Source organism: Folsomia candida, unplaced genomic scaffold (assembly GCF_002217175.1).
Source record: "Folsomia candida strain VU population unplaced genomic scaffold, ASM221717v1 Fcan01_Sc032, whole genome shotgun sequence".
Classification (NCBI taxonomy): Eukaryota; Metazoa; Arthropoda; class Collembola; order Entomobryomorpha; family Isotomidae; genus Folsomia; species Folsomia candida.
Genome location: NW_019091224.1, coordinates 337,981 through 353,073, shown reverse-complemented (window position 1 = coordinate 353,073; position 15,093 = coordinate 337,981). Strand labels below are relative to the sequence as shown.

The window sequence follows — 15,093 nt, the reverse complement described above, 5'->3', positions numbered from 1 at the left end:
AGGCACAGTGTTGTTATAAGTTGTTAACGTTACGTCATTAGTAACGTTATTACTTGTTCGTTTCACTTTGTACAGTTCATCACCCTTTTCAAAACGAATTGGTGATGAAGGGTAAGCACATTCTACCAAAGCAACTTCATACGAGTTTGGCTCTAAAATTATTGGAGAACTTAACCAATTTCTGAAGCTTGATATTGTATTATCCTGAAAATGAGAAAACGAGGAGTTGCTCTCGATATGAACATAAAACGAAGACATGATGATGAAGTAGTTTCAACTGTACGGACTAATCCTGTGTGAAGCTCATCCAATCTGTGTATGGATTTTTATAGCCCAATGTATGATTTTTTACTAAATCACGAACTCGCAGCCAACAAACTCTGCAAAATGGTTTGTTTTGGATTTTATAGTAGGTCATTAATTTAGCCATAGTTAAATATTGTGGGTCACAACCATCTTGAATATTACATTTTCCACTTTCAATTACAAAGTACAAATTAAGTGAGAGCAAGGTTATGGCGATAGCAAGTATAAACAGGCTTAACCAAACCATGTGTTTGGGCACACAGTAGAAAGGCATTTTTATACCTGAAGATTGCATAAATACATACATGCACACACATTCCATATATGTATGTGAAACCTGTATGGATTGAATGTCTTGGGCGGAGAGCACCAATAACCAGGGTTTCGTTTTTCCCGTCCAAAACTATTTTTTCCCACGGCAGGTGGGAAGAAGTGGGAAAAAATGGTATTTACCGTCCAAAACGGGAAAAATGGCGGCCCATGTGTTTAGTAATGGGGAAAGCTAACTTCTTTAATACTCAATATTTTCGGAATTCGACTTCATATTCGTCATCTTCATCAAATTCTGAAAATTTTGGTATATAATACGGCCACTTTTGAACAGTTTTGAACTTTTTCCCCATTTTTCCATATGAATACATGTTAATTTTAAAGATTGCTCGATTTTAACCGTGTCACCCACTTATTTGCTCAGAATTTCATGGAGAATACGAATATGAACTCAGATTTGGAAAATATTAAGTTTTAAAGAAGTTGTTTCGCATCGCCCCAAAGCACAGTATTTCCCATTTCTTCCATTTTTCCCATTTCCCACCTATTTTGGGTGGATGGTAAAAATGCCTTTTTCCCACTTTTTCCCACTGCCCTGGTCAATCTGGTTTTTACCAATCGAAACCCTGCCAATAACCACCCCCCCAATTACCACTTACCCACCGAAAGCAGGGGGTGCGGCTATCACCCACGCTCATTTCCAATACACACTTGTATTTCATTTGCATGGGGCATTTTTTTCATATGCGTATGCAATGCTGCAGCATTTCCTAGGGGTGGGCATACCAACATTGTAATTGCATTGCAATGCATTTCTTTACATTTGATTGAATTTGATTGCATTTCATTACATTTCATACATATATTACATATAGTTGTAACTGGCATGACTTAATCTATTTCGTTGATTGCGTCCAGAGCTCGGCGGAACCCTCCAAATATCCGTATCCATATCCAAGCCAAAATCTCGCCCTCCAATATCCAAGTCTCCGCCGAGCTCTGATTGCGTCACGTATCTTTCTCTGAGAAGGGAGCAACGGCCACCATCCACCAATACCCACCCACCACACCCACCAGCAGTTCTGTCGCCCCCGCCGCCACCCTTTTTATCCATTTGCAAATGCATATGCTATTTTAAGCTACTTACGAATACGTGAATACCCCCAATGTATTTTTATTTTATTTTGCACACCGGCCGGGCCGACCTATTCAAATTTTACCGTATCCCTGAAATCTTCAGCGCATAGAAATTTTTCAAAGTTACGCCCGTGGCGGAATTTTAAAAAAATTTCTGCCAAAATCCGGATTTTTAAAAACGCTGTAACTTTTCGAATTTTAACCCGACTTCAAAAGTTAAGCCCAATTTATGCGCAGAATTGGTTCCCTGAAAATTATATAAATATATTCGTTTTTTTGCTTTTAATTTAACAAAAAATTATCGTTTTCAGAATTTTTAAAAATTCAGAAGTGGCATTAAAGCATTAAATTTTTTAAATTTTAAAACCTGAATTTATATAATTTCAGGGAACTAATTCTGAGCAACAATTGGGCTTAACTTTTGAAATCGGGTTAAAATTTGAAAAGTTACAGCGTTTTTAAAAATCCGGATTTTGGCTGTAATGTTTTTTGAAAATTCCGCCACGGGCGTAAACATGCCCATTCAGGAAAAAAATAAAATACCGGTCCACTTATTTTTAAGTCTGAACAACTTAAAATTAGTCCGGTCGATATCGGCGATAACCGCCTAACACCTCCTCATTGTTAATAAATAGCATCAATTTACGAAATTAACGCGGATTCCACCTTGCAACCATGGAATTTTTCTGTATGTAATACATTTACGCTGCCTTTGACGTTTACCAGAAAGGTGACTGTGACAACAAGGTATGGAACTCTTATTTTGTGTGAATCCACAGTTAGATAACTAACAAGGGATACTTCTGAGGTGCCGGTCGTGTCATGTTTTTAAGTATCTACTGAGACCGTCGTTACACGGTGGAATTTTTGTAAATGTCGTAAATTTATGCTATTCACGAAGTTGACGTGAATACCCCAAATTTACTTTTTGCACACCTGCCGGGCCGACCGATTCGATTTTCACCTTGTCCTTAAAATCTCAACTACATTGATAACTCCCGAGAAAGCGTGGAGTCAAAATATTCCGTTCCCATCGGAAATAGAAGTTTCTTAAATTGTGGCTACGTTTTGGCCGAAAATGGCTGAAAAATCATTTTTAATTATTTTATTTCATAAAGTTTCCTTCACAAGAAAGATATCACGTCAAGTTTGTAACTACGCAACTGCTATGTTAGGTTTGTAAGTTGACACACTTTTGACGTCACTTGACTTTGTAAACATTTTCATAAACATTTTGTTTTCTAACAAAATGTCTGTCTCATCGGCGTAACCAGTAGCAACCATGAAAAATTTCAATGCTGTCGAGATTTCAGAGACAAGGTAAAAGTACAGCCGCACCCCTGTCGGTCCTCCCCCTCCCCCAACCCCCCTGGTGGTAAGTGTTGCAGGACGGGAAGCCCGCTACCCGATCAAAGTGAGTAACGTCATCCATCAAGTGGATCAATCCTAGTTTCTACGTACACACTCTTAGCAACTTGGTAATAAAAAAACAAGCGGAGTGATATATGACTCTACCGTGACGGAATTAAAAATTTCCACCATTTTGGTATAGATTTAGTAATAAAATAACACTTTTTGGTAATAATTTTAACACTAATTTGTATTACTTTTTTGCCATATAGTATTGTTTTAATACCAAATCATTACTATCGCGGTAGAGTCATACATACATATATGCACTCGGCGCAGTAATGATCCGTTAAAATTTTGTTTAGAGTGCACCTATATATCTACCCACTCTCTAAACTATGCTACATACATATCTATACATAATTCCATTCCTTGATCAAATCTCTATTTCTTTCCTCCACACATTACACCAGACCAGACCACACCACACTCACATTTAATCAACTTCTCCCTCATCCTAACTAGAATTAAATCCCAAACTAAATAAAATCTTATTACGGCTCGTCTACCGGGACTACTTGCACCATTTCCTGACTAGTCTTCCCCTTTCCCCTGTTATTTTCAAAGCCGATTCGTACCACACTGACAGGAATAGAATCACATCTCTCCTCCAGCTTTTAACAAGATAATAATACATTGGATTGGCTACGATTCCATTATTAAGGGGTGAAGCCCCTTTATAATTTTGTTATGTCCGTCCGTCCGTCTATCTGTCCGTCCGTTGGTTCTATAACTCTCAAATGGAGTGACACAGAGACTTGAAATTTTGGACACTCACTCATTATGTTAAGGGTAGGAACTGATTAGAATTTGGGCGCCATCGGTCAATAGGTCACACAAATAAGGTGAATGGTGCAACATGTCTAAATTTTTGATTCGACGGTTTTAGATATTTTGGGGCGGGGATTTCAAAAATCGACAAGATTTTGACGTGCGTCGACATGGTGACCGTGCAGACGACGCCAAAGGTCGAAAATGTCCAACTTTTTGTATAATCAAGATTGATGACAAATTCATAATTGGATTTCACCCCTCGATTACGGTCGTTTGTAACGGTTTATTTCCACTAGAGTCCCAACTACTCGACAAACTCGTGCCAATTGTTTCCCAGATCCCATAGCAGTCACCTTCTTGGGCACATTTTCATTTTCAAAGTTCCTTAAATTATTCATCACCATGGTTGTGGACGGGTATCCTGAGAAAATGGGGGGCGATGGGTTCACCCCAGGAACGCAAAGGTTCGCGTGGGGACTGTTTATTATTTCCTTGTTACTTCTCGGCCCCCACATCTTGAAGGCGTTCAAGGATCCGGAGCCGGAACCCCCTCGCGTTCCATGTATGACCTTCAGCGTAAGATTACACATACCTTGTCGCAATTTAAATTAGTTAAAGCTGCCCTCGGGAAATTTTATTTTTCTTTTTGCAAGTTTAACTAAATACACGAGTCATTATTCGATTCCGGGTATGTGTTTATTTAAAATTCTGCAATATCTTGGTTACATTTTTACTAAAACAGTGCAGAACATATGCGAAATATTTATATTTCTGGAAATGTTACAAGGAATGTTTATTCTTGGAAAATTTGTGTGAATATTATTTTACTAAATGAATAATTAACTCGAACCAACTAGTAAATTGAGAATCGTAATTTTACCCGGACGGTTTTTTATTTCTTATTCTTTCACAACAGCAAAGCGGTTGTGTGCCAGCTAAAAATACGAGACCTTGATTGGCACGTCTCCAGATTGAAAAAAGTTACCGCAGATTTATAAGTGTAGAATCAAATTCAATATCAAAAATCTTGAAAATTCCAACTTGTAAAAAAGGCATACACACCTGGTCAGGATATTTTCTGAAATACCTAAAAAAATATTAAATTTGAGGTTTTGTTTGCTCTCATGTATTTTCAGATTCTGAGATTTTTTCTATCGTGCATTGCCACAGATTATTAGCCTCTTTCAGCTTTATTTATGCAGATTAAAATTTCTGTTGAGTACGATATTAAATTCATAACTACATCTGCTAGCAACCAATTGAATTTCCATGATTTTCTGTAAAAACCCAATATTTATTTTAACCAGTTTCCAAGTTCTGAGTTTTTTGGCGAAAATCACGAAAACTCCGCTTTTTAACATTGGTCGGTATAGGGAAAAATCCAAAATTTGTGTAGAAAAATATCCAAAAAAGACAACTTTTTACCATCGAGTTTTCCACAAAATAGCAAAGAAACACTCTTTGATAATTTATTTTATAAATCTTGTGAGATCTGCATTTTTGAAAAAATACATGATATGACGTATTTTGTTCCTCAAGAGACAAGGGTCGTCATGCTACGTCATATCACGAATTTGGTATGCAACGGATTCTTTTGACACGTCATATGACGTATTTGGTCTCTTAGGGACATTTTTTTAAATACGTCATATGACGTACCGTAAATACTCAAATGGTAGCCGGGGGCTATTATTTACAAAATTGGTGGCTGCGACACAGCTACAACATGATTGAGAATAAGGCTACTATTTGAGCAAGGTCATGTTTGAGTTTTTACGGTATTTATGTGAAAAGAGGTTAAATTTTGTTATCAGACATTCTGGCAAGAAACCAACACACGAATTGTTTCGTGGGCAAAGCAATGCAATCAAAAAGTTAGACACACGTCTCCCAGATATTTGGCATTGGAACACATTCCATTGGAACACACGGGTCATAAAGATTATATAATTTAACACGTTTATAATTACGATTACGTTACCTACTAATTATTATATAATATGCTTTTTCTAAATTGACTATTTAGTCTTCTAATTATCATACATACTTACATGGATGAAAGTGTATGTATCCATAAAATATATGTAAAATTTTTCAAAAATTAGTTACCGGACAAGCAATAACTTTTGACGTGGGGAAATCCGTTTGTGGTCCTGAATTCCAGGCAAAGAATTCCGATCTCGTTGCAGCGCTTCACCAAAAACATTGGAAACATCCAAATCCCACGAAAGATCTAAATTGTGCGAGATCCGTTAAAATTACAGAATTGGAAAGTTCCAAGGAGAAAAGCGTCATTGCCAAGGTGTACACGAAATGTATACATGGCTGCAAAATTCCGGATATTGCATTGTCCGACGCTGCATTCAAGAAACTCTCCAAGGACGGCGGAACCTCGCTAAAAGTCACGTGGGATTTTACGGACTAATTAACAATCAGTATCGTCATGGACGAGATGTTATTGTAATTTGTGTCATTATCAAAATATGAAGCTACATGTAGTTAGTGTTCTTTCCAATAAATTATCCTACCTAAATTTTCATGAATATATGTAGAATTTTTCTAATTAAATTCTCAATTACATATATTCCAGTTCATCACTATTACTCACATTTCATAAAGGAGGTCTCCCAACGTATGCTCACAGATTTAGACTAAACTAAGTGTCAGTTAATCACAAATAAAATTAGTATGAAATTATCAAATGTAACTATCTGCTAATGCGCAAGTTTAGCGGAGATATTTGCATAAAAAGAGGAGAAAATGCACCCCGAAGGATGGAAAATTTTCGAAATTTGCTGCCCATTCTTCCCGCCTTGGACCGCTATACCTGTGCATTGGCAGATATTTTCATTTTCAAATTTCATACTAATTTAATTTGTGATTAATTGACACTAGTTTAGTCCAAATCTGTTGGGAGACCTCCATTGTCAGTTCCTAAGCTAGCATGAATTAAGTATGTGCAAAGGTAGGCTAAAATATTAAGCGCAAAATTAAACAACCCTTTTTTACCCCGAAGCGTATTTACTTAATATCTCATTACCAAGAACTCTCATTCATGAGACTGACCTCGAGATGTTTTTTCCACCTTCTCCACAAGCCAGCAACGTTGGTCTAACTCCCAACTGCGTAGAATTAATGCCTGTTTTTTTTACACACTTTCCATTCTCTGTTTGCTGGCGCATGGAGAATAATATTGCACTCCTGACTCACATTGGAAATAACGAATTGGTGAATTCAGTTTATAGAAAGGTGAATTTAGAACTATAAATTTTTGCATTTTGTGTTAAACGTGTCTAAAAAAATTGGCATAAATCCACCAATAAATTTAACATTGTAGTATTGCAATCTTCAACTTATTACGATTACAATTAGAGTTTACTGCAAAAGTGCTCCTAGTTAAATTTCTACGTGTCTCACGAACATTTGCAAAAATGGATTCCCAAACAACTCAGTTTAACAATAATACACTTGCCCTAGGTCCAGGGGTGGATTTGGTAAATATAATATCTTCTAACTTACAATGCGATGGTGTGAAGTGTAACGCTCCGATTTCGCTGAAATTTTAAAATTATGTGGTCCAACTCAATACAAGTACCGTTTCTTGAGGCAATTGGTGCGATGGTTTGAATTGATTAAAATATTTGAGGTCGAAGATCAAAAAACGGGCGATTCTTGCCAAGCGGAGGAATTAACCTCTACGCCCATGCCTTTTAAAGGGAAAAATCGCAAATTTGACTTTGACCTCAAATATTTTGACCAAATCCCACCATCGTACAAACTGCCTCAAGAAACATTAGTTATATTGAGTTTGACCACATAATATTGAATTTTCAGCCAAATCGGGGCATTACCCTTCACACTCTCGCATTGTTAGTTTATTCAATTATTTAAATTTTACATCAAACTTTTATAAATGCAAGGAGTGTCAACACCGCATTTTGTCACTCAGACGAAAACTTAGCAAGAAAGATGCCAAAGTTTTACAAAAGTCGGCTAACCCAACGTCTCCTGGAAACTTGATAAGATCCCTGGGACACACTTCCGAACCCTCACATGCCGTACAAACTATTAATAAAATAAAATCATTTAATTAAATATGTAAATATTCAATTTTTTACCAGAACTGTCACCTAAGAGAGGAAGAACTCCTTCGCAAACTTGGACAGAACATGAAATTTGTGGAAACACAGGGGCAAAAGATCCTAAATTTGGAACAAATTGTGCAACAGCAGAAACGAACGATCCAAGAACTAACTTAGCAGCTACAACGACATGGCGGTCATGACGAGCCAAGCTCCAAGCCACAGACTTCCAACAGCCTCCTGGCGGGCCTCCTGTCAGACCCAATGGCTGAACTTCCCGGCAGACGTAATAACACGGCAATCCTGGCATCGCTTTTAAGAAATAGTAATCTCGACAGTGATGAGGGCGAGGACAACCCGCCGCAAAGGGGTAGAGTGAGACACGTTGCTGGGACAAGAAAAGACAACAATATTTTGTAACTTGGGACTCATTTTTTTATTATTGTTGGTTATTGCGTAACCTATTTCCGGCTTGATAAGGTGTCTCAATATTTAGCCGGGAATGCAAAAATTCATTTTAACAATATGTACACTCTAAATAAAAGTTGTGGAAAATTTACCCAAGGTTGAGTAAAAAAGAGGATGACACAACAGTTGTAGAAATTTTACTCAACCGATGGGTAAATTTTGTTCAACTTGTGCAAAATTTATCCAACGGTAGAGTAAAATTTACCCAACCCTTGTGTAAATTTTGCCCAATTGTTGTGTCATCCTCTTTTTTACTCAACCTTGTGGAAATTTAGTACAACTCTTATTTGGGTGTACGTAATTGGCCTTGAGAGATGCAATCTAAATAAAAATAACTAAAATTTCCCTAAGGTTGAGTGAAAAAAAAGAAGATGACACAACAATTGGACAAATTTTTTTACCGAATTACATTTCAAAACGGCAAGTGACTCAAACAAATCGTCCAACATTTTGTTTCTTTGTGGGCTCATTATTCTCCTCGTGAGGTAGAGTGAGATATGCAACATATGTGTGTGTGTAATATTGTGCAAGTATTGACCTGTGTACGTGATGGTGGACCGTGGACGCTTTTATTTTGCGGGTCGGACTCATGGAAGCGGTCACGATCTGCATGGTCACATTATGGCCGTGTTGTATTCATAAATACAACTTTGCTCTCTGAATTACATATATAAATCATGCATTCATATTTACCATTCATAAGTAAGCATACAAACATTTACACACAGTTACATTCAACTTACATACACATCAACATTCATACTTAGTTACAACTAACATACAAATAAAACTATGAACTAAAACTATCAGTTTAGCATGCATCTCATGCAAGTAAATGCACACTCCTGCATACGGACTGGAGTCTCTGTGAATGGAAAAGAGTGCTGCTTCATGTACATAGTTTGCATACGCTTTGTGTGCATAGCTCAGGAGTAGAAGGTCGCAGGTTGTCAACGCCAGATTTTGATGCCTTTTGGATATCTTGTAGTACTATATGAGTGTGCGAAAAGTGAAGAAGGGTTTTACTCCATGGCCCCATTTGCGCCCGCCACACCCCCTCAAAGGTGCAAAAACAGCGAGAATTTCCGCACATAAAAAATCGCCAAAAATCGAGTTTTGTTCAGATTTTGGAAAAATTTACATTTTTGTGGTCCCAGATAGTTGCTTAATCATATCCAATAGCAAGCTCAACTTTTTTGAAATTTCACATTTTTTCAAGTCAAACCCTTGCTCAGGAAATTTTCGAAAATAGTGAAAATTTTAAAAAAGTAGAGATTGCTATTGAACATGATACAGCAACTATCTGGGATCAAGAATATGTAATTTTTTTGAAAATCCGAGCAAAATTGGATTTTTGGCGAAGCTTTGAGTCCAGCTAGTTAAGCATTTGGCCCACCATTGAGGGGGTGTGGCGGGCGCAAATGGGGCCATGGAGTAAAACCCTTCTTCACTTTTCGTACACTCATATAGTACTACAACATATCCAAAAGGCGTCAAAATCTGGTGTTGACAACCTCTGACTTCCTACTCCTCAGTGTGAGCTGGTAGCAAGAGCGAGTGACTGAACTGTGTTGGTTGCTCAGTTCTCCGCTAGGCATTGCATACACATGCATCATTTCACTTTTCATGCAGGTGAACCTTCATGCATTTTCCCGTTACTTATTATTACTGGTGTGAATAAAACCAGCGAAATCCTTTTTCCGCAAAAATTGGGGGAAATGCCCCAAAATATATGAATAAAATTTTCGGCATTTGCCGTTCCCCGAGGGAAAGGGAAAAGGGTAAAGCTTTTACCTTTGACCTTAAGATTTTCCCTGGAGACGGGACTTTTGGTATGAATAAGGAAGTAGATAAATGAATTTTGAGTCTCCTAACTTTGTAAAGGGATAAATTTGGATTAAAAAAAACAAAGAATGCTCAATTTCGTGCAATATTAAAAAACATCATTGGGTTTCAAAATGAATTTTTTTTTCAAAATTTTGTCGAAATGGGGTGAGATGCTACACAAAATGTGTGGCAATCTCACGTTTTTAAAATATAATATGCAATCAAGTTCAATACCACCACCACCATAGTGGTTGATTGGCGGTGATGATGATTTTCGCGGAATTTGGGTGGGGAGAGTGAAAGTTGGCTAGGGGTAGGGGGGCATTGTGATTTATGGAGTTACAGCGTTGTTATTCTGCCTTAAATTCTTTTAAAGTCATATGAATCTTATTTTATTCGTACACATGGGTTAAGTTGAACCAACCACTGTAGCAAGATGGAGATTACTACCTCACCTAAGAAAAAGGGAAATCCTGGTAATCGATGGAAATCGTAGACAGCAACCACTTAAATTAGGTTCTGAAGCTGGAGTGTATGCATTGGCAAGTTTGAAGCAACCATGCTGTAAACGAATTAAAAAAGCGTGTCATCATCATCAGTCAACATCAAGATAATAAACGCCATTACTAAATATATTGTTAGCACCAGGGGTGGGCAAGATACTTTGGTCGTAAGATACAAGATACAAGATGAAGATACTTCCTCTGATAAGATATAAGATACACGATACAAAATACTTCTTGTTCAAGTACACAAGATACAAGATACTTTCCAAAAAATTAAGTAGTCAAGATACAAGATATGTATCTGAAGATACTTTTATATTAGATAATATACTTTCTTCTTCTAGTCTGGTATTCATGCCCAATTATTAATATTTAATAATTTAAAGGAAGATCATCTATTAAACTTGTGTATATATAGAAGCTTTACTGAATGAACTTTAAACTTTGTTAATACAAAATTTCTAATCACCTCACAAATTTTGTTACAAGTGTCCATATTTCGAAAAACTTCGAAATTTCGAAAAACTATTCCCATGTATATCTAACATACCTCATGAGAAGTTCTTAATATGTTTTCATTCCCTGATTATTCAAACTAAAACTTATAATACCTATACACTAATTAATCGTAAGTACATATCATGCAATACGTTACGTATTATGCATCTGTATGTACAAGTACACACGAATAGACATACATATCGTCGGCTTAGTTAGTAATCCAGCTTAGTCCAAAATGCATAGTTGGATTACTCACTAAGCCAACGATATGTATTTATGTATGTACCAGGTTAGTTTGGAAAAACACAAAGTAAAAATTCACCAACGCTGCTTACAAATTGATAATCAAACCGACTGATTGTAGTAAGAAATTAACATAATTTGTCCGAATCTTGAAAAAAGTATCCCGTATCTTAACAACTATCTTAAGATACTTTTCTGCCAGACATATCTAGACAAGATACTTACACAAGATACTATTCGATTGTCTAAATGATATAAGATGCAAAATACTTCTCTGATCAGTCCACGAAGATACAAGATAAAGATACTATCTTGTATCTTGTATCTTTTATCTTGACAAAGTATTTTGCCAACCCCTGGTTAGCACTCTTCAACACGTGAATGAGTAGTGCTACCCAGTTCAAGTTAATACGTAGTTTGAGTATAGCATGCAAATGACACCAATGCGTGATCAATTTTGCACACTGCAAAACAATTGTTTTTATTAAATTGCAACAAGGTCGTGCTCACATCTGCAAAACATATTTGTTGATTTAATTGCAGCATCACAATGGAATTTATCAGTGGTCGATTTATCATACCAATTAAATCAGCAATTGCTTCATGCATCATGTGTTTATCACGTTGACAGTTCCATTCTACATAAAATCAATTTGTAAGGGTTGGATATGTTCCACTAATTCCAGGCAATGTTGCAAGTGGTTTAAACCACTTTTTGCCACACAGTGGGATAATTTTAGTAGGTGGGAAAATACACTTTTCCCACCTACTAAAATAAGTGGGAAATGGAGAAAAGATGCCGCTAGGTGGCGCTCAGTTTTCCCTATTGCCAAGTGGGGAAAAGTTGTGGTTAAAATCACTTTTCCCCACTCTTCTATGAAAAAAATGTTTTGGACGGGAAATATGCAACACTGGTTCCAGTTAATAACAAAAACAACTTTTATCAAATTTCAATCACTGTCATTCAAATTAAATTCCTCAACAAATTGCCACTTAAGATTACTTTCGAGAGTAGAATCTCTACACAAGCTACATATAAAAAGGCTACATATAATGAAGTTGTTGCATTACTGTTATTTATAACTCTGCAGAAACAAAGTTTAGAAAATGAATCTTCTTTACTTCGCCGTTTGTCTGGGAATGGTGGCCTTGGCAGATTCCCATGGTTACTTGCAGGACCCGCTTGCCCGAACATCACGACATTTGGCACCCGATGAGCCATTCAGGCCACCATACTGGTATGACAACTCTGGGGTGTGGTGCGACAACGGTACTTTATCATTTATAATTTAGCCATCACAATTCTCTACATAGAACATTTTATTTAACCAGTTCAACAAGATCAGTCCTTCTCGAGTTGTGGACGATGTGGAGAAGCAGCTGGCAACAGGGATGCCTCTCAAGGAGGAATTTACGATAAAGGAGTTATCGAAAAGACTTACACGTCTGGATCGGTAATATAAACTATAATTAGACTACCAACGTTGAACTAACAATCTAACACTTTGCACTAGATTATCGAGATAAAGGCTGACATTAGTGCGGCGCATGGAGGTGGATTCCAAGTTGAACTCTGCCCACAGGTCACGGAAACTGACAGCTGTTTCCAAACGCTCACCATTGTTAGCTCCAACCTCCCAATGAGGGATAATCGTGTCTGCGTTCCCAACGGGTCTGCGGTTGCCACTGCCAGAGTTCAACTCCCGTCTGGAGTGAGATGCTCTCGCTGTACTCTTAGATGGACCTACAGGTAAAAACAATAGGTATATAATTTTATCGATCTTTGAACCGTACTATACACACAAATATAAAACTTTCAGGACTTCATACCCACCAAGTAAGTTATCCTAAATTGTATTGTCCCATTCCATAAGATGAGCAATTTTCTACTAAATATACTAATTAGACCCCGAGTGCCACAATCCAGAACCTGCTCAGACATTCAGGAACTGTGCTGATGTAGCCATTGTCTAATATGTAGCAGTTATGAGGATAAAAAAAATATTGACTGCAACCAGATTCCATAACTTAACGGACTTTTTGAACTAAATCGCATCAAACAAAAAAAATAAATATTTATTGTTTCTTCCTGTATTCATATTTTACAATATAAATTTTGTCAACTTATTCTATTTTCGACGGGTGTCATCTTCCACCAATCAATATCAAAGTAATAAAAGGCATATATTGGAATTATCTTATTTGAAGATGTCAAGAAGTGCAACCTAGTTCAAGTTAACGAAGTAGTTTTTATATCAAAGTAGTTTAACTACCACTTGAAGACAACAAGGCTGTGGTCAATTTTCCATACTGCAATGTTATCAATTTATTAAAATATGTAATTTAATTTTGCATCATGCATAACGTGCATAGGGGACGCTCAAAAACTTCATAACGCAAATTTTCTTGGACAGTCATCCAACCCCCTTAAACATTTGTGACATATGTATGCATAATCTCACTGGGAAATAACCACCCACCGACTCCCCTTTGCGTCATGAAGTTTAGGAACTTCCCCATATGTTCAATATGCACATATAAGAATGTGTATACACATATGAACGTTTTGTATATATATATAAGGTTTCCAAAATACCAGGGTTTTATAAAAAAAACTACGACCCAGGGGTTTTTGGGTTTTAATTGGTTTTAATGTGTTTTATCGACAATTTCAACAAGAAATATTTTGTATCAATTGCAATTTTAAATTCAAGCATATCCAATTCCGTATTCAACATAAACAAAGATTTTTTAATCTAAAAATTTAAATTTATAAATATCAACTTTGTTAGGGTTAGCGTCCATGATTTATTTTCATCATAATTATGTAAATGCGAGTAATAAAAGTGAAATAAGTTGCTCAATCGTTTTGTAATCACTTTTTTTAAGTAGCTGAAATCTTTTTCACTTTTTAAATGCATTTTTCTGGTAAAACTATACAAAATTGGAATAAAACCCATCAAGATCTTATCAGAACCTAAACCCATGGTTATACCCAAAATGGGTTTTATTAATTTGTAACCCATTAAATCTCAAAAACCTAAACCCAATAAACCAGGGTCGGAATACCCTGGTACATTTTGCATTATCTTAAGAACGGCAAAACATTTTCGAGTTCTTTGTAAACAACTTCATCATCAATCCTACTACATATTCGCCAGTTTTGGAACGAATTGGATAAATATTGCTAATTCTATAAATAATTGTATGCCGAAGAATGAGAATTACAATGTAACTAGCCCAGAAGCCCGTCTTAAAGACGGGCCGATTTTAAAATTGACAACCACCATCTGAAAATTATGAAATTATTGCAGTATATAATAGCTCAGTATATCTTTCCTAACTTTGCTCTATAATCATATATTGCCAACGAATTTTTTTAACGTTGCTAAGGAATTTTTTTAACGTTTCTAACGAATTTTTTTAACGTTGCTAAGGAATTTTTTTAACGTTTCTAACGAATTTCTTTAACGTTGCTAACCATAATCATAACCATAATCATAACCATAACCATAACTACCACCATAATCATAACCATAATCATAATCATAATCATAATCATAACCATA

General features: G+C 36.4%; 2 protein-coding genes and 2 long non-coding RNA genes across 4 annotated transcripts; 3 read left to right on the top strand and 1 right to left on the bottom strand.

Annotated features, from left to right (window-relative positions):
- The first annotated feature begins 4,212 nt into the window (after positions 1-4,212).
- Positions 4,213-6,472, top strand: LOC110860465. The gene is made up of 2 exons (XM_022109512.2): positions 4,213-4,459; positions 6,003-6,472. Exons 1-2 carry the CDS (start codon positions 4,300-4,302, stop codon positions 6,320-6,322), a joined length of 480 nt encoding a protein of 159 aa, XP_021965204.1. The 5' UTR covers positions 4,213-4,299; the 3' UTR covers positions 6,323-6,472.
- Positions 6,473-7,719: 1,247 nt separating this feature from the next.
- LOC118439232 lies at positions 7,720-8,158 on the bottom strand. The gene is made up of 2 exons (XR_004837297.1): positions 8,028-8,158; positions 7,720-7,962 (listed from the first exon to the last, which is right to left on the bottom strand). It is a non-coding gene; the product is annotated as an uncharacterized LOC118439232 (long non-coding RNA).
- LOC118439231 lies at positions 7,824-8,538 on the top strand. The gene is made up of 2 exons (XR_004837296.1): positions 7,824-7,955; positions 8,019-8,538. It is a non-coding gene; the product is annotated as an uncharacterized LOC118439231 (long non-coding RNA).
- Positions 8,539-12,557: 4,019 nt separating this feature from the next.
- Positions 12,558-13,725, top strand: LOC110860434. The gene is made up of 5 exons (XM_022109469.2): positions 12,558-12,794; positions 12,857-12,978; positions 13,039-13,274; positions 13,345-13,361; positions 13,431-13,725. Exons 1-5 carry the CDS (start codon positions 12,632-12,634, stop codon positions 13,496-13,498), a joined length of 606 nt encoding a protein of 201 aa, XP_021965161.1. The 5' UTR covers positions 12,558-12,631; the 3' UTR covers positions 13,499-13,725.
- The last annotated feature ends 1,368 nt before the right edge of the window (positions 13,726-15,093 follow it).

Coding starts and splice junctions, on each gene's coding strand:
- LOC110860434 (XM_022109469.2), top strand. CDS start 12,632: ATGAATCTTCTTTACTTCGCCGTTTGTCTGGGAATGGTGGCCTTGGCA. Junction 12,795..12,856: donor TGGGGTGTGGTGCGACAACG/GTACTTTATCAT, acceptor TTATTTAACCAG/TTCAACAAGATCAGTCCTTC. Junction 12,979..13,038: donor AGACTTACACGTCTGGATCG/GTAATATAAACT, acceptor ACTTTGCACTAG/ATTATCGAGATAAAGGCTGA.
- LOC110860465 (XM_022109512.2), top strand. CDS start 4,300: ATGGTTGTGGACGGGTATCCTGAGAAAATGGGGGGCGATGGGTTCACC. Junction 4,460..6,002: donor GGAACCCCCTCGCGTTCCAT/GTATGACCTTCA, acceptor TTCAAAAATTAG/TTACCGGACAAGCAATAACT.